This window comes from Notolepis coatsorum (genome assembly GCF_963971535.1).
Source record: "Notolepis coatsorum genome assembly, chromosome: 1".
Taxonomy (NCBI): Eukaryota; Metazoa; Chordata; class Actinopteri; order Aulopiformes; family Paralepididae; genus Notolepis; species Notolepis coatsorum.
Genome location: NC_140165.1, coordinates 244530527 through 244549716, shown reverse-complemented (window position 1 = coordinate 244549716; position 19190 = coordinate 244530527). Strand labels below are relative to the sequence as shown.

Below are 19190 nucleotides of genomic sequence, written 5' to 3'. Positions count from 1 at the left end.
TGTAAGAAGGTTGTATGGACGCTGTAAGAAGGTTGTATGGACGCTGTAGGAAGGTTGTATGGACGCTGTAAGAAGGTTGTATGGACGCTGTAAGAAGGTTGTATGGACGCTGTAAGAAGGTTGTATGGACGCTGTAGGAAGGTTGTATGGACGCTGTAAGAAGGTTGTATGGTCGGTGTAAGAAGGTTGTATGGACGCTGTAGGAAGGTTGTATGGACGCTGTAAGAAGGTTGTATGGACGCTGTAAGAAGGTTGTATGGACGCTGTAAGAAGGTTGTATGGACGCTGTAAGAAGGTTGTATGGACGCTGTAGGAAGGTTGTATGGACGCTGTAAGAAGGTTGTATGGACGCTGTAAGAAGGTTGTATGGACGCTGTAAGAAGGTTGTATGGACGCTGTAGGAAGGTTGTATGGTCGGTGTAAGAAGGTTGTATGGACGCTGTAGGAAGGTTGTATGGTCGGTGTAAGAAGGTTGTATGGACGCTGTAAGAAGGTTGTATGGACGCTGTAGGAAGGTTGTATGGACGCTGTAAGAAGGTTGTATGGTCGGTGTAGGAAGGTTGTATGGACGGTGTAAGAAGGTTGTATGGTCGGTGTAAGAAGGTTGTATGGTCGGTGTAAGAAGGTTGTATGGACGGTGTAAGAAGGTTGTATGGTCGGTGTAAGAAGGTTGTATGGACGCTGTAGGAAGGTTGTATGGTCGGTGTAGGAAGGTTGTATGGACGCTGTAAGAAGGTTGTATGGTCGGTGTAAGAAGGTTGTATGGACGGTGTAAGAAGGTTGTATGGTCGGTGTAAGAAGGTTGTATGGACGCTGTAGGAAGGTTGTATGGTCGGTGTAGGAAGGTTGTATGGACGCTGTAAGAAGGTTGTATGGTCGGTGTAGGAAGGTTGTATGGTCGGTGTAGGAAGGTTGTATGGTCGGTGTAAGAAGGTTGTATGGACGCTGTAAGAAGGTTGTATGGTCGGTGTAGGAAGGTTGTATGGTCGGTGTAAGAAGGTTGTATGGACGCTGTAGGAAGGTTGTATGGACGCTGTAAGAAGGTTGTATGGACGCTGTAAGAAGGTTGTATGGACGCTGTAGGAAGGTTGTATGGTCGGTGTAGGAAGGTTGTATGGACGCTGTAAGAAGGTTGTATGGACGCTGTAAGAAGGTTGTATGGACGCTGTAGGAAGGTTGTATGGACGCTGTAGGAAGGTTGTATGGACGCTGTAAGAAGGTTGTATGGACGCTGTAGGAAGGTTGTATGGACGCTGTAAGAAGGTTGTATGGTCGGTGTAGGAAGGTTGTATGGACGCTGTAGGAAGGTTGTATGGTCGGTGTAAGAAGGTTGTATGGTCGGTGTAAGAAGGTTGTATGGACGCTGTAGGAAGGTTGTATGGACGCTGTAGGAAGGTTGTATGGTCGGTGTAGGAAGGTTGTATGGACGCTGTAGGAAGGTTGTATGGTCGGTGTAGGAAGGTTGTATGGTCGGTGTAAGAAGGTTGTATGGTCGGTGTAAGAAGGTTGTATGGTCGGTGTAAGAAGGTTGTATGGTCGGTGTAGGAAGGTTGTATGGTCGGTGTAAGAAGGTTGTATGGACGCTGTAGGAAGGTTGTATGGACGCTGTAGGAAGGTTGTATAGTCGGTGTAGGAAGGTTGTATGGACGCTGTAGGAAGGTTGTATGGTCGGTGTAAGAAGGTTGTATGGACGCTGTAGGAAGGTTGTATGTCATTGGTTGGTGTAAGAAGGTTGTATGAAGGTTCTGCCCACCTCACTGTTATACAGCCAGAGCCTCATGTCCTCCTCCTTGATTCGCAGCCTCTGAGACAGGTACAGGTGGATGTCCTTGATGGTGGCCATGCGGCTGAAACAGCCAGTGTAGGCCAGCACTCGCTTCAGAGGAGCATTAGGAGAGGGGACATTACCTGCTGGGGAGGAGAGGAGAAGAGAGGAGAGGAGAGGAGGGGAGGGGGGAAGGGAGAAGAGAGGAGAGGATAGGAGGGGAGAGGAGGGGAGGGGGGAAGGGAGAAGAGAGGAGGATAGGAGGGGAGAGGAGGAGAGGACGGGAGAGGAAGAGAGGGGGGGAGGAAGGGAGAGGAGATGGAGGGGGAGGGGAGAAGAGAGGAGGGTAGAGGGGAGGAGGCCAGGAGATGAGAGGAGAGGGGAAGGGAGGGAGAGGAGAGGAAAGAGGGGAGAGGAGAGGGAGTGGGGAAGGGAGAAGAGAGGAGAGGAGGGAAGAGGAGAGAAGAGGAGGAGAGAAGGGGAGAGGAGAGGGCAAGGGAGAGGAGAAGAGAGAGGAGGGGAGAGGAGAAGGGAGAGGCAAGGAGAGGAAAGGAAAGGGCAAGGGAGAGGAGAGGAAAGGAGTGTACAGCTTCTGATGACTGAGTGGACTAAAGCATCAGTTAATTAACAATTTTACTAACATAAACAAACAGAGGCACCGACAGGCATATGTGTCATATGTACATACACACGCATGCACGCACTCACTCCATCAGAACAGTATGTACTTAAACCTGCTACCCGTGTAAAGTAGTTAGTGTGCATTCATGAATGCAAAAACCCTTCCTATGTGTTGACATTTCTGTCATATCCCAACTATCTGTATTCCAAATATGCTGCCATCTTGCAGATGTTTCCTTCCAACCCCCTATGATTGTATCTAGAGAGGGACACATTAGCCTTTGAAGTCCTGATTCATCTTTTACGTTTGGTGTTCCATCTTCTCCTGTTTTATTGTGATCTCTTAACGTTGATGCTCGAGACCAATACAGAGAGAAAGAAGTCTGTTAATTTTTTATGAAAAACGTCTGTTCCTTTACATACACATCTATAAGGATAATGAGCTTTATAGCTAAACACTTTTGTGCTCATAGATGCATTAAAAGTCCAGCTACTGGAAATAACAGACAGCGGCGTCAGAAGTGGGCATGGCCGCGGGGCGTGCAAGGTGAATACATCACAGTGGCCCTGCGCTCTGACACAATGAGTGGGGAGCTTAGCAGACCGTTTCTGGGTGGTTGGAGAAGGCCGTGTGAGGTCATTGTGCTGTGTGCCATAGTGCAGAGGTAGCACATGATTGGGATTACAGTGTATCATACCACTACTCTACAGCTGGTGCCGCTCACAAAGCAGCACATCCAGCTCAATAGGTACTTACGCATACCGTCCATACTGGGCGATGGATTATCGTGTGTTTTATTTGGGTAATCGTCACACTTCTTGTATGTAATGCATTGTACGCATTCCAATCGAGTGCTTATTATGCGTAGAAACGGATATGTTTGCATTATTGGTATGTCGAACAAACAAACAGGCACACACATGAACAACTTTGCATGCACATGCACACGTATATAACAGAGATGAAGAGTCATTGTGTACATTAATATCAACAACACCGCGATGCCGGTTGAGGATTAGGTGTAAGGAAGCAGCAAGAAAGGGGCATTATGTGAATCAACAGAGACTTGATTGATCAATCAGGTCATTAGTGTATTTAGTGGATTCAGATTGGATTTAATCATTATACACAAACCTATCAATATTAGTCCGGTTAAAAAAACCAATTAATAAAAAGAAAGAATAATACATTGATTAACTGATTATTGATTTCAGGGTGAAAGTCGAAATAAACCAATTTGAACGGAATTATTGGGGTTATAAAAAATCGAAACACGTTTTACTGTCAACACAGCCTTGTGATTCATGATAAGCCCCAACGTCTATTATCCTCTCGATTTTAATTCTTTCACTATCAAAGACTATGGCTGACACTTTCGCGTAAAGCGTAAAAGGCCCAAACACACTGATGAGAGTCTGACGTGGGTGTTTTGAAGTACGCCTGTTTTAAATGGCAGAGTGCGGTTTGAGGTCTACTACTCCCAACTTGTTTAGGTTTTGGAGCGTCAAATGAGGACCCAGCGACCGAATCCAGGCTGTTTGAGGAGATGACTGTCTGTGAAAGGCTGTCTGAGGAGATTACTGTCTGTGCACACGACCCTTCTGCTAATGAAACGAGACTGATGCTGCAGTCACCACTGACGTTTGGAGGCAAAGACTGTTTATTTGGATGGACGTTTTGTTCAGTTATCCCCAAGCATGTAACGACTGCCCTACCCAACTGGTTAAAGAACATTTCTCGAATAGCCGCAAGCAGGCCTATTAGACCAGGCGTTGAAGACGCCTCTATAGTTCTTTATCCTTTTGCCATGTAGGCTGGAATGTCAAGAGACAATGGACTATTGTCACGTTGTGTTACATAGTCAATGGAGATTTTAATGTTCACTCACTCAGAATTAGGGCATAAAACGGCAAATTTGCAAGTGACCCAACTTAAAAAACTGGATTCTCCCCCCAAATTCCAATCACAACATGATCCGAACTGTCATGTATGTTGTCAAGCTGAAAGGTTTCAAACTCATCATTTGAAGCTCTTGTTATGAAGCCTATGTTCGGTAATTAATTTGGCTGATAACATCTCACTGATTGTGCTCACGTAAGAAGCAGTGGCTTCTCTCCCATAGCGATGATGTATCGGTGACCAGGTCGGTATCGGCCGGTATCTGTAATCTTTTCCAATGTGAACAACTTATTATTATTTCTCTGTCTAGCTGTTGTTTCAGTATGTACAAAAATAGTATGTACGACATTTGATTATCATAGGAATTGTATTTATTTATACAGATCGCATCGACATCTGTAATATCGGTTATCGGTCATAACAGAAGTGTTAATATGAGTTATCGGTATCGGCCAAAATGTTCACAGATGGGTGCATCCCTACTCTCCCAGCATCAATACGTAGCCTGGGGGATATAGACCTATGCAGCTAGACTACAGGCTACCAAACGCATCACCAGTAGCCCTTAACACTTTCAATGCCAACGACGAGATATGCCGTTTGTTCATGCCGACCGTTCATTGCCAACGACGAGAGATCTCGCTTTTTTTGTATTAGCGATTTGAATTCATATTTCATCAATCTAGTCTCACGTTAGTGCTGCAAACTCTCTCTGAGCTCCATTGGGAAAATACCGCCCCCTATCGTCTCCCTGTGGTACTGCAACCCTTTGGAATGGATTGAAACGAAACGCATGGGGAGGGGATCCAGCTTCCTCATTTTACTTCTCGGGCAAGCCACCAGAGAGGATCAGATTCATTGCCGAGCCCCAAAACAGCGTGGAATACATATTTCCAGTACCCAGCATTGGATCAATAAACGCGATCGATATTTGGAATGGCGATCAGGAATTGGAATAATCTTTTTGGAGAACATCTGATCTGAGGTAAGGAATCTATTTGACCAGTCTTAGGATAATCAGATCAAAATGACAACGTTTTTTGTGTATTCCAGAATATTCCAGTAAAGGGCGATTATCACAGAATCTTTATATTTTCCTGAAACTTAAAAAAAACGAGCGTTTTTCAAAATGGTATAAAACGGAAATAAACAGATTAAAAAACAACCCGTTTCGACAATGTTGACTGCAAACAAGTCATTGATAAGCGACGGCCAGATTAGACACATAATAATTAGCCATAATTTAAGACAGTTTATGCGTTTGCAAATATGAGAGCTCTATCATTGAAGTGGGTGGCGGCACGGAAGCACTAAACCGTGCACCGAGCTCCGGCATTGAAAGTGTTAAGAATAAAGAGACATAATAAATCAGACAGACCGTACTGCTGGCAGTAGCTACATTTGCAGAAGCCATGTCCTCCGGTTTCACTGTTATCCAGTAAAGTTAATCAGGTTTCAGTTATCTTGTTTTCTGTCCACATGACCCAATGTTTACTTCAGAGAACTCACAGTGGTGTTTATACACTGCCTTTCATTTACATTTAGTCATTTAGCTGAACGCTTTTATCCAAAGACACTTACAAGTTGTGTACAACGAGTGAGCAGGAGGGGTACATACTCTGGTGGCTAAGGGTAAGTGGTGTTGTTCGTCAGTGCCGAGGTTGAGTGCTACACAGGCAGGTCGTAGTCTACTCTACACACCCTCTCCAGACTGACAGAGGAGGCATGTGGTAGTCTACACCCTCCCCAGACCGACAGAGGAGACATGTGGTAGTTTACACCCTCCCCAGACCGACAGAGGAGGCATGTGGTAGTCTACACCCTCCCCAGACCGACAGAGGAGACATGTGGTAGTCTACACACCCTCCCCAGACCGACAGAGGAGACATGTGGTAGTCTACACCCTCCCCAGACCGACAGAGGAGACATGTGGTAGTTTACACCCTCCCCAGACCGACAGAGGAGACATGTGGTAGTCTACACCCTCCCCAGACCGACAGAGGAGACATGTGGTAGTCTACACACCCTCCCCAGACCGACAGAGGAGACATGTGGTAGTCTACACCCTCCCCAGACCGACAGAGGAGACATGTGGTAGTCTACACCCTCCCCAGACCGACAGAGGAGACATGTGGTAGTCTACACACCCTCCCCAGACTGACAGAGGAGGCATGTGGTAGTCTACACCCTCCCCAGACTGACAGAGGAGACATGTGGTAGTCTACACCCTCCCCAGACCGACAGAGGAGACATGTGGTAGTTTACACCCTCCCCAGACCGACAGAGGAGGCATGTGGTAGTCTACACCCTCCCCAGACCGACAGAGGAGACATGTGGTAGTCTACACCCTCCCCAGACTGACAGAGGAGGCATGTGGTAGTCTACACACCCTCCCCAGACCGACAGAGGAGACATGTGGTAGTCTACACACCCTCCCCAGACCGACAGAGGAGACATGTGGTAGTCTACACCCTCCCCAGACTGACAGAGGAGACATGTGGTAGTCTACACACCCTCCCCAGACCGACAGAGGAGACATGTGGTAGTCTACACACCCTCCCCAGACTGACAGAGGAGACATGTGGTAGTCTACACACCCTCCCCAGACCGACAGAGGAGACATGTGGTAGTCTACACACCCTCCCCAGACCGACAGAGGAGACATGTGGTAGTCTACACACCCTCCCCAGACCGACAGAGGAGACATGTGGTAGTCTACACACCCTCCCCAGACCGACAGAGGAGACATGTGGTAGTCTACACCCTCCCCAGACCGACAGAGGAGACATGTGGTAGTCTACACACCCTCCCCAGACTGACAGAGGAGACATGTGGTAGTCTACACACCCTCCCCAGACTGACAGAGGAGACATGTGGTAGTCTACACACCCTCCCCAGACCGACAGAGGAGACATGTGGTAGTCTACACCCTCCCCAGACCGACAGAGGAGACATGTGGTAGTCTACACACCCTCCCCAGACTGACAGAGGAGGCATGTGGTAGTCTACACACCCTCCCCAGACCGACAGAGGAGACATGTGGTAGTCTACACCCTCCCCAGACCGACAGAGGAGACATGTGGTAGTCTACACCCTCCCCAGACCGACAGAGGAGACATGTGGTAGTCTACACCCTCCCCAGACCGACAGAGGAGACATGTGGTAGTCTACACCCTCCCCAGATCGACAGAGGAGACATGTGGTAGTTTACACCCTCCCCAGACCGACAGAGGAGACATGTGGTAGTCTACACCCTCCCCAGACCGACAGAGGAGACATGTGGTAGTCTACACCCTCGCCAGATCGACAGAGGAGACATGTGGTAGTCTACACACCCTCCCCAGACCGACAGAGGAGACATGTGGTAGTCTACACCCTCCCCAGATCGACAGAGGAGACATGTGGTAGTCTACACACCCTCCCCAGACTGACAGAGGAGACATGTGGTAGTCTACACACCCTCCCCAGATCGACAGAGGAGACATGTGGTAGTCTACACCCTCAACAGACCGACAGAGGAGACATGTGGTAGTCTACACCCTCGCCAGATCGACAGAGGAGACATGTGGTAGTCTACACCCTCAACAGACCGACAGAGGAGACATGTGGTAGTCTACACCCTCGCCAGACCGACAAGAGGATAGCACATCGACCAGGACTGTGATACACACAGGGAATTTGTTTAACTAAATTGGGTAGAAAATGGGAGAAAAGAAGTGTCCATATTTGTTCTTCTTGTGATGCCTGCAGTGTTTCCATAGAAGCATCAAATGAAGCGCATCGATGATGTCTTTCAGTGCGTTTGGGCCGTAAGCGTCGACCTCCAGTGCATCAAGCATTCATCTCAGTTCCACATTATATGCTCGGCCTGGTACTGGACTCATCCCCAGTGTTATACATGAGGTGCTGCTGTTATCAAGCTTATGATGGACTCATCCCCAGCATCATGCATGAGGTGCTGTTATCACATCTTATGATGGACTCATCCCCAGCATCATGCATGAGGTGCTGTTATCACATCTTATGATGGACTCATCCCCAGCATCATGCATGAGGTGCTGTTATTACATCTTATGGTGGACTCATCCCCAGCATCATGCATGAGGTGCTGTTATTACATCTTATGATGGACTCATCCCCAGCATCATGCATGAGGTGCTGTTATTACATCTTATGATGGACTCATCCCCAGCATCATGCATGAGGTGCTGTTATTAAGCTTATGATGGACTCATCCCCAGCATCATGCATGAGGTGCTGTTATTAAGCTTATGATGGACTCATCCTGTGGCCTGAAACATGATAGCTGGCCTTGGATTGGATCAGCACTCTACTGCTGGGTGCTGCCTTGGATTGGATCAGCACTCTACTGCTGGGTGCTGCCTTGGATTGGATCAGCACTCTACTGCTGGTGCTGCCTTGGATTGGACCAGCACTCTACTGCTGGTGCTGATGCCACAAAGTGGCTAGGTGCGCGTCCCCAATCGCATTACACTAGAGCTGCTGCATGCTTTTCTGCTTGGTCATTAATTTTCATATTCTAGACTGTGCGAATGATACGCAATAACAGATTCAGTGGAGGAACATCAGGGCCAATTCCAATTCCGTTTTTTTGTATCAATTATTATCAAAGAAAGTTTCCAGATGGTTCGAAAGTAAACACTCTGCTGCCAAATTGCTGCAACGAGTATCAACCTAAATATTTACACAGTAACTTTTAATATATGGATGATGCAACAAATAAAATTCTATATGCAGAAAATACAATGCTCAGTCTAAACTGTTCCATATTCAGGATTTTCAATATTAGCATTGAAAATACTCAACACACTATGTTTCCGATGTGTTTACGTTTCTTTAAGACATCTGGCATCTCCTATGGGACATGAAATTTAATCTGATCTGCCTGCAACAGTTTGCAATAGTTTTTAGTCTTTTTTCCCCATTATTATTTTCACTTTCTTTATATTGTATTAGGTCTTTCCTTGATTCTTTGAGTATATCAATGTTTATTATTAACTTGTCGAACAAATGAGGGTGACCTCAATTGTCCTTTTCGAGAATAAACCAAGGTTTGAATGAATGATCAAGGTCTGTGGAGATAGAAAATAGTGTCGGACAAATCTGAGGGACTTTAAGGTTGATCAGGGGGGGGGGGGGTTGAGTGATTCAGTGAAGCGGCTGTCTCGGCGGCTGGGGCTTGATCCTGTCTTGCTGCAAGCTTACGTTACCTCGTGGTGGCGCTAAGTGCGGTGGGAACATTCGCAGGCTGGTCATACCCATATTGACCCAGATGTTGGACTGGGGGGAGCGAGTGGCGGGCTGCTGCCGCAGGAAGAGCAGGTAACGGGGGAAGAGCTCCAGCTCAGACCGGCCCGTCTTACTCTGCTGGATCACCTGGAGGGGAGACGGGGAGCGGAGGAGTGGAGGAGTGGAGGAGGGAAGGAGGGGAGGTGGGAAGGAGGGGAGGTGGAGGAGCGGAGGAGGAGAGAAAGAGGAGGGAAGGAGGAGGAGCGGAGGAGGAAAGGAGGGAAGGAGGAGAGAAGGAGGAGGGAAGGAGAAGATAAGGAGGCGGGAAGGAGAAGAGGAGAAGATAAGGAGGAGGGACAGAGGAGAGAAGGAAGAAGGGAAGGGGGAGGGACAGAGGAGAGAAGGAGAAGGAGGAGATAAGGAGGGACAGAGGAGAGAAGGAGAAGGAGGAGATAAGGAGGGACAGAGGAGAGAAGGAGGGGCAGAGGAGAGAAGGAGGAGAGAAGGAAGAGGGAAGGAGGAGAGAAGGAGGAGAGAAGGAGGAGGGACAGAGGAGAGAAGGAAGGAAGAAGGGAGGGAGAGAGGAGAGAAGGAGGAGAGAAAGAGGAGGGAAGGGGGAGAGAGGAAGGAGATGTAATGACCGGTGAGCAGGGTACTGGAGCTATAGCAGTGAAGATGTTGTCACTTTGACAAATGAGCAAACGTGTTGAGAATGTTGCAGAGTTCTGTTTAACTAATTAATGATAAATGGTGGCCTGAACACGTTTCCTGGTTTGAGTTGTGGAGGAATCCTCTGGTCGCCCCAGACATTATCTTAAATGTCACACCTAGGTGAGAGCCAAGGGGCTACAGCCCCCACCCCTCTCTACTCTCAAGCTCAGTGTCTCCTTCTCTCCCTCAGTGTCTCCTTCTCTCCCTCAGTGTCTCATTCTCTCCCTCAGTGTCTCCTTCTCTCCCTCAGTGTCTCCTTCTCTCCCTCAGTGTCTCATTCTCTCCCTCAGTGTCCCCTTCTCTCCCTCAGTGTCTCCTTCTCTCCCTCAGTGTCTCCTTCTCTCCCTCAGTGTCTCCTTCTCTCCCTCAGTGTCTCCTTCTCTCCCTCAGTGTCCCCTTCTCTCCCTCAGTGTCTCATTCTCTCCCTCAGTGTCTCCTTCTCTCCCTCAGTGTCTCCTTCTCTCCCTCAGTGTCCCCTTCTCTCCCTCAGTGTCCCCTTCTCTCCCTCAGTCTCTCATTCTCTCCCTCAGTGTCTCCTTCTCTCCCTCAGTGTCTCCTTCTCTCCCTCAGTGTCTCCTTCTCTCCCTCAGTGTCTCCTTCTCTCCTTCTCTCCCTCAGTGTCTCCTTCTCTCCCTCAGTGTCTCCTTCTCTCCCTCAGTGTCTCCTTCTCTCCCTCAGTGTCTCCTTCTCTCCCTCAGTGTCTCCTTCTCTCCCTCAGTGTCCCCTTCTCTCCCTCAGTGTCTCCTTCTCTCCCTCAGTGTCTCCTTCTCCCCCTCAGTGTCTCCTTCTCTCCCTCAGTGTCTCCCAGCTGGCCAGGATGAGAGCCTCCTCTTAGCCCAAGCTCATTCAACCTACATGTACCTTGTATATGTGTTTTCACTATTAAACCTGTATTGATCATGAAGATCCGTCTACGACATAATTGATGAGTTTGGTTCCACCACAGGGTGAACAAATGAATCACTGATAATAAACTAAATAGATCACATGGTAATCATGTAGCAGCACATTATATATAACTATATATACAGTTTCAAGATTCAAGAGTTTATTAATCACATACATACCAGGGCATACAGTGAAATGCGGTTGGCCATGCCCTCTATGATTGTGCAATAAAACAATAGTAATAGTAATAATAATAAAAAGATAACTAGAATAGACATGGTAAATAGACATGTTAAAAAATTGCTTAAAGGCACTGGATCCTATGTACATTCCTATACAATGTGCAGTTTTTCTTCTATGTCCCTAAGCTATACTTTTTTTTATAAGTATTTTTATTGCACATTACTTTAGTTACATTCCATAATGATGCACACAAGCAATCGTATTTTTCTTTTTGTTCAAAAACAATTTTACAGCGGCATATAACAAAAAGATAAAATAAATAAACACTTTCATTTGGCGGATTTATACATAATAATAAACAGGATTGTTAACACATTGACCGCCGGGGGTTGTGCCCATCTCATACCCCTCTCTGCCACCGTTAAAAGCCTATGGAGATGTTTACCTTCTTTGCAGGGCTATAACTTTTTAAATTGTATTGCTATATCTGCATTACTATGGCCGATTCAACATCGATTATCTATCGTTCAGGATGTGGGAACGTTATACTTTTTCATTCATACATTGTTGTGTTAACCTTCGAGAATATAAGTATGTTTTTAATCTTTTCTGCTGTAATTCCAAAAACGCTAGTTATAGGCCCAAACGCATATGATAGATTATCGATTGGCGTTTCTTTCCCATACACGCTATATTAAAAAATTCAAATGTAGGGGAGGAAAGGAGGTAGTTTATAATTCCTTGATCATCAGTAACGGCTTTATGTAGTATGGGTGGATATATTGATCAGATGGTTTGCAAACAAGGAAATGCACAATCGGGTTGAAAATAACGTTAGTGTCCTCTTACCGTGCGCCAATGATACTGGAGGAGAAAGATCCCAATTATTCGTTGGCGATCGCCTAGATCCATTTCCGGTTTGTATGGCGCAATAAACGCCGAAATCATATCGATTATTAAGTTTAGAAAGCGATCAATATGTACTAACTATAGTGTCTGTCAGGAGTTCCGTAGCGAGATGTGACTGCCGGAGGAATTTCCTTGACGCACAGATGACAACATTCGGTTTTGGCGAGAGTGTAACTCGCCCGACCATCCACCAGGCGGCGGTATTGAGCTGTTGCAGTCCCATCTAGGGTCCCGCTAGGGCATCGGGGGTTGGGTGGATGAATTATGAATGCCATGGCGAAAAAATTAAATATTGATCTCAAAAACGCTGTACAGCGATGTTGGCGGTCAACGCATGGCGGGCAATAACGCTGAAAAGCGAGTTTGGCAACCAATGTGTTAAATACACTGAATAATATATATTATAGTATATAGTTACTGATCTTTAAAAATATTAATATGGCTTGTAGCCAATAGAGTGAATTAGCATAGCCTCCACCAGAGGAAGTGTGGAGGTGGTCTGTGGTCGTGGCTCTTACCGGTCGTGGCAGGCTGAGATTGGCGCCGTACCAGTGGTAGAGTGCCCGCCACACAGGCTCTGGGACCGTCTCGAAGTCCCTGCCCGTCAGCAGCTGTAAGGTGCGCTTCAGCCGCCCACCCTCCATAGTCAAGGTAGGGGCCTGGGGGTGTGGGAGAGGACAGGTGGGGTCAGCAGGAGGCGCGTTACAGTCACAAAACAGACACACACACACAGACAGAGACACAGACACACAGAGACACAGACACACACACACAGAGACACAGACACACACACAGAGACACAGACAGACACACACACACAGAGACACACACACACACACACATACACACAGAGACACACACAGAGACACACACAGACACAGAGACAGACACACACACAGATACACAGACAGAGACACACACACACAGAGACACAGAGACACACACACAGCCACAGACACACACACAGACACAGAGACACACACACAGACACCCGACACTCTCACATTACAGATAACTGAGATAGACAGTACCCTAATGCTGTACTCTCGCTGGCAGGTCTTTATCATTAAAGGATCAATAGGTGGCAACTGATTTCTAGCAGCATTTGAGATTTCTTATTATATCTCAACAGTAATCGATAGTAGTAAAAATATATATCAAATGGTTGATACTGAAATGAAAAGATCTGTTGTTCTGGAAAGGGGAAGGAGCTAAAACAACAACATTCTGCCTAAGATAAGATAAAATAAGATTTATTGATTCCCTTGATTCATAGCAGTATGGGAAAGGGGAGGTACAGGTATGGGCAGGGTAATAGTAGAAATACATAAATATAGGCAATAAAATGTTATCTGAATGTGACGGGGTACACGCCTGTACACACACACACACACGCACACACGCACACACACTTCCCTTTGGCGTTCTATTGCAGAACAACACATCCAAGCGGCTCGGCCTACCTTCATGGGGTCGGTGTTCACCAGGGTCTGGTTGTCGATGGCCCCGGGCTTCTGTGCAGCCAGCTGGGAGGCCAGGTGGCCGTTGGGCCCCGAGAAACACTGATTGTTGTTGTCGGAGACGTTGTGCTGCCGGGCGAAGCAGCTCTCTGTGGCCGAGGGGGCGGCCTGGGGGCTGGGGGCTGCAGGAGAGGGCGGAGGTCACACAGATACATACATGTGTTTATTTCATACTTATCTTGTCTTGCACAGTCTCTGGAGCGTAACAGTAAGAAGCATTTTGTATAAAAGTATTCTGTACTTCTGTATGACAACTATTAAAGAAACAAACTTGAAACTCAAATACACAATAATAACCACGAAATAATAATACCTTAAAAAGGTCTTTCTGAATAGGGAGGTTTTCAAGTTTCAAGTTTAGTTTTATTTGTCACATTATAAGGTACATTACAGTGAAATGCTTGGTTCTGTATGAGCCTCCTGAGATTGTGCTTCATACAGTTAAAAAAAGAGTAAAAAGAATAAAGATCAAACACTATACAAAACTAAAGTACAAAATGCAAAGATTAAGTAGATATGTCGTGCAAATCCATGAGTAATAAACAGATAAAATATGGTGCGCCTGTTGGACTCACCGGTCTCGGTGGCCTCGGAGGCGCTGGACACGGCGTCAGGGGACCTCTCCTCGGAGGGGCTGATGGGGCCGAGGACCCCCAGTCCCCCCATCACTCCTGCCATGACGCCCAGCCCCCTCTCCGCCGGCGGGACGGGCCCCAGTGTGCAGGCCTGGGGACTCCGCAGGGAGCCCAGGACGGAGGGCTGCTCCACCACGATGCCCTTGTGCTCCTGGACGAGGGAACGACACGTTTGTCCTCTGCTACGGGGGGGGGGGGGGGGGGGGGGGGGGGGGCGTACGCTGCCGCTTAAAGCACAGCTAGATACACTACAACCGCTGGTTCTGCAGCCATGGATTTGTCTGGTCATTTATCCAGTACAGTGTGTAGTGTTTCCTATGTGGCATGTCATATCCTGTCTTTCTGTGGAATACAACGCTTATAAAAAGGTACTTTTTAATTTATTGGTTGACTATCGTTACTGATTCAGTATGGTTTGGTGAATTGGCAAATTGATTAATTATTCCAAGGGGCTCATGAAATCTTACCAGCTCAACAACGTAGCTGTTCCCAAACGAGTCAGTGGGCATGTAATGGGAAAAACCAGTGGTATTGAGGTCTAAAACACTCCATGTCACAGCGGGGGAAACGCTGACTAATAATCATGCGACTATGTCCCATGTGATGATTCAGACACTATGGGACAATATGGACTGCATTTATAAAGCGCTGCACACCTTATGTGGCCTCACCCATTCATTCACACATCGACGGCGGAGGCGACCATGCAAGGTGCCAACCTGCTCATCAGGAGCAGTTAGGGGTTAAGTGTCTTGCTCAAGGACACTTCAACACTCTGCCCGGGAGGAGTCGGATTCAAACCGGGAACCTTCCGATTACCAGACGACCGCTCAACCTCCTGAGCCACGGTCGCCCCTATCGATCTATGAATCTATTGATCTATGAATCTAGGGATCTATTGATCTCAGGTTAATAACACTCACATATTTAACGTAGTCCTTCCACTGCTGCCACCACAGCATGGAGATGAGGAACCAGTTCTGCCCCGGCTGCAGGCCGTGTCTGCTCTCCCTCTCCAGCCAGCCTCTGCACATGTGGGTTAGGTCAAAGGTCAACACTGCAGACATTACTTGGCACGGAGCGGCACGGTCATGTTTACATTCAGCCCACGCTTTTATCCAAAGCTACTTACAGGCCGCGTACAACAACAAGGCCGGCAGGGCAACAATAAGTGGTTTTGTTGGTCAACGATAACAACAGTTTGACTTGTTTACGCCGTTAGTTTCATGTCAAAGCATGAAAACAATGTGAAGGAGTGACGGATTGATGACGGATGTGTACCTGATTATTTGTCCCTCCTCCTCAGGGGTGGCAGGCCTGAGGCCCAGCACGATGTGGCACACCTGAGGTGCAGAGGAACGATATGGGTAGGGTGATGAAACGATTAGAGGTTAACAACTAAACCCAACAACAACAACACAATTCCATTTAGGAAAGGTTTTAAAAGCTTACATCTCGACTATGGTTTACCTTGTTTTGATTAATTTCAATACTTTTTAAAAGTGCAGTATATGAGTATATGTATATGAAAAGTATATATATATATATGAAAAGTATACAAATGTGACAGGTCTGAATCAGATATGCACAATTATAACCTCACAACAACGCATTCCTTGACAGCATTACAATTACAACATAAACACAATTTCAAAGTATAAATCTGACAGATTGTTGCAGTTGGATTTCCATATTAATATCAACTAATCACGATACACTGGTTATTTCTTACGCCCTTACAACTAATAAACAAATAAATGACACATGAACTGACCTGGAAGAGCAGGTTGAGGAACTCGTTGGCCAGAGCGCTCTTCACGCTCCAGATCTGGTAGTCCTCCAGGCACAGGTGACCCATCTGATCCAGGGTCAGACAAGGGCAAAGGTCAGCATCCTGAGATTTACACCCCACAACCAAACCCATTGCCCGGGGGACCAGCTGTGGCCCCGGGTCACTTCCTGTCAGCCATTGTATCAGCAAACATCCAACCAGGACATAAACGTGCCGGGTCCATTCAGAATGTCTATGTCGCCGAGTTAGAAAAGGTCTACGGTCGACTGAAAGGGCATCTAAACTATAACGGCATGTCTGTTAATTAAATGTCCTTTAAGTCATGTGGGCAGGCCATGCAGATCTATAAGCATCAGCGACTGTAAATCAGCTCTTTGAGCCATTGTTATGGTGATTAACAGCAGGGGGTGAAAGGTCACAAGTCAAAAGGTGAACAAGCAGTCAAATAAATCAGTAGCCCAAAGGAGCGTGGCGTCTCACACCTTGGTCGTGTCGTGCGTCTTCAGAATACCCTCCACGATGTCCCCCGCGCTGCTCTGCAGCTCCTGCAACACAACAGAGGGCACGTGAGACGTGGATCCACCCAACACACACGGATACATATACACACCAATATATCTGCAGTCGGACAGGGACATTCTGGAACTGTAAATCAACAGGGATGTATTGAGATTGAGATTGGTATGGTTGTATATCTGGCCGTGATCAGGCAAAAAAAATGGTTATTCATTCAATCATTATCACCATCTGAGAATCTACCCACTGCTAAGATCCAATAGTTAGAGCCAAGTGTAACATATCAAAGCTGGCGACATACAGTACAGTAACTCCATGTCTCTATTACATATGCTTGTTGGATCTCTCTAATGTAATAGTTTTTTGTCCAAACTACTGGACCAAGCCTATATTATTTAGTAAAAGGACTGGATGTAGGTTTAGTACTCAGAATCAGTGTCGGGGCAGAAAACATTGCCATCAATACATCCATAACTCTATAAATAGATATCTGCATATAAATGCAGAATCTGTAGGTGTTCTGGTTTCCATTTGTATTGACCATCACGTTTGAGCGGGGACAATCTTGGAACCCATCGGCTATGGTCTTTGTTTTTATTAACGATTTAGCCTCTGGGGTCAACAGCCAATGTTTCGGGACCTCTGGTGGAGCTGCTGATCAAATCAAATGTATTTGTAGAGTTTCAAGTTTCAAGTTTCTTTAATAGTTGTCATACAGAAGTACAGAATACTTTTGTACAAAATGCTTCTTACTGTTGCGCTCCAGAGACTGTGCATGACAAGATAAGTATGAAATAAAAACATAGTAAAAATTAGAAGAAAAAAAGTGGTCACAGTGTTCAGTTTAGACATATGTACAATGTTCGTAGACGTAGTTACCATACAATATACAATACTGTGCAGTGTACTAATATACAATACTATATAGTGCAAGGCATAAATGGACGAGGTGCAGTTTAGGTACAATTCCCAGTAGGTGTACGAGTTGTAGTGCAAATCCTTTATCAATAAATATAAAGTGTAAGTGTGTTTGTGTGATCTAAAGTGTGGAGAGTGGGTGCTGCAGTGTGTTGTTTGTTTGAGTGAGTGTGTGTGTGCGTGTGGGTGTGTGTGCTGTGTGCATTTGATGGTTGTTGCATAGTGATTATTGTTCGTTTAGCGATTATTGTTCGTTTAGCAGCCTGATGGCCTGGGGATAGAAGCTCCTTCTGAGTCTTTCTGTGCTCGCCATAAGACTCCGGTATCGCTTGCCTGACGGCAGCAGTTCAAAGAGGCAGTTGTTCGGGTGGCTCGAGTCCTTAATAATTCTCTTAGCCTTCCCCTTGCACCGCTTGTTGTAAATGTTCTGGAGGGTGGGAAGCCCCCCTCTAATTGTGCGTTCGGCTGAACGTGTCACTCTTTGTAGTCTGCTACGGTCTTGTGCAGTGCTATTCCCAAACCAGGAGGTGATGTTGCCGGTCAGGATGCTCTCTATTGTACATGAGTAGAAGTTCCTAAGGATCTTCTGACTGACTTGGAACTTCCTTAGGCGCCTGAGGAAGTAGAGGCGTTGTCGTGCCTTCTTCACAACACTGTCAATGTGTGTGGTCCATGTCAAGTCCTCGGATATGTGGGCTCCGAGGTACTTGAAACTGTTCACTCTCTCAACTGGTGCCCCGTCGATGCTGAGGGGGCTGTAGTCCTTGACCCCCGACCTCCTGAAGTCCACAATCATCTCTTTTGTTTTGCTGACGTTCAGGGAGAGGCAGTTCTCCTGACACCACTGTGACAGGTTCTCTACCTCTTCCAGGTAGGCCCTTTCGTCGTTGGCAGAGATCAGGCCCACCACTACTGTGTCATCAGCAAATTTGATGATGGTGTTGTTGTTCCGCTGTGCTACGCAGTCATGTGTGTACAGGGAGTAGAGGAGGGGGCTCAGAACACAGCCCTGGGGGGCCCCTATGTTGAGCGTGATGGATGAGGAGGTGCAGTTGCCGGCTCTTACCACCTGGGGTCTGCCCGTCAGGAAGTCCAGGACCCACTGGCACAGGTCATAGTTCAAGCCCAGGTCCCTGAGCTTGGCTATGAGTTTGGAGGGGACTATGGTATTGAATGCTGAGCTGTAGTCGATGAACAGCATTCTCACATAGTTCCCCTTCCTCTTGTCCAGATGTGATGCTGCTGTGTGCAGCACATGGGCTATGGCGTCCTCCGTGGACCTGTTGGGGCGATATGCAAATTGCAGAGGGTCCAGGTTGATGGGGAGGGAGGAACAGATGTAGCCCTTCACTAGCTTCTCAAAGCACTTCATGGCTATGGAGGTGAGGGCTACAGGGCGGTAGTCGTTGAGGCAAGCGGGCGTAGATTTTTTGGGTACAGGGATGATGGTGGACTTCTTCAGACAGGTGGGGATGACGGCCTGTTCCAAGGACAGGTTGAAGATGTCAGTGAATACCGGGGCCAGTTGGTCGGCACAGACTTTTAGGACGCGGCCGGGGATGCCGTCCGGTCCTGCTGCCTT

The 19190-nt window shown here is 47.1% G+C and overlaps 1 protein-coding gene across 1 annotated transcript in view; it reads right to left on the bottom strand.

Annotated features, from left to right (window-relative positions):
- Positions 1-19190, bottom strand: part of usp32 (ubiquitin specific peptidase 32) — a 245303-nt gene that overhangs the window by 73781 nt on the left and 152332 nt on the right. The window contains exons 9-17 of the mRNA XM_084324370.1: positions 16657-16719; positions 16157-16240; positions 15664-15725; positions 15306-15408; positions 14323-14533; positions 13691-13869; positions 12746-12886; positions 9518-9683; positions 1754-1908 (exon numbers count right to left, since the gene is read on the bottom strand). Coding sequence (XP_084180496.1) covers positions 1754-1908; positions 9518-9683; positions 12746-12886; positions 13691-13869; positions 14323-14533; positions 15306-15408; positions 15664-15725; positions 16157-16240; positions 16657-16719 — 1164 coding nt within the window. The remainder of the gene's footprint in view (positions 1-1753; positions 1909-9517; positions 9684-12745; positions 12887-13690; positions 13870-14322; positions 14534-15305; positions 15409-15663; positions 15726-16156; positions 16241-16656; positions 16720-19190) is intronic.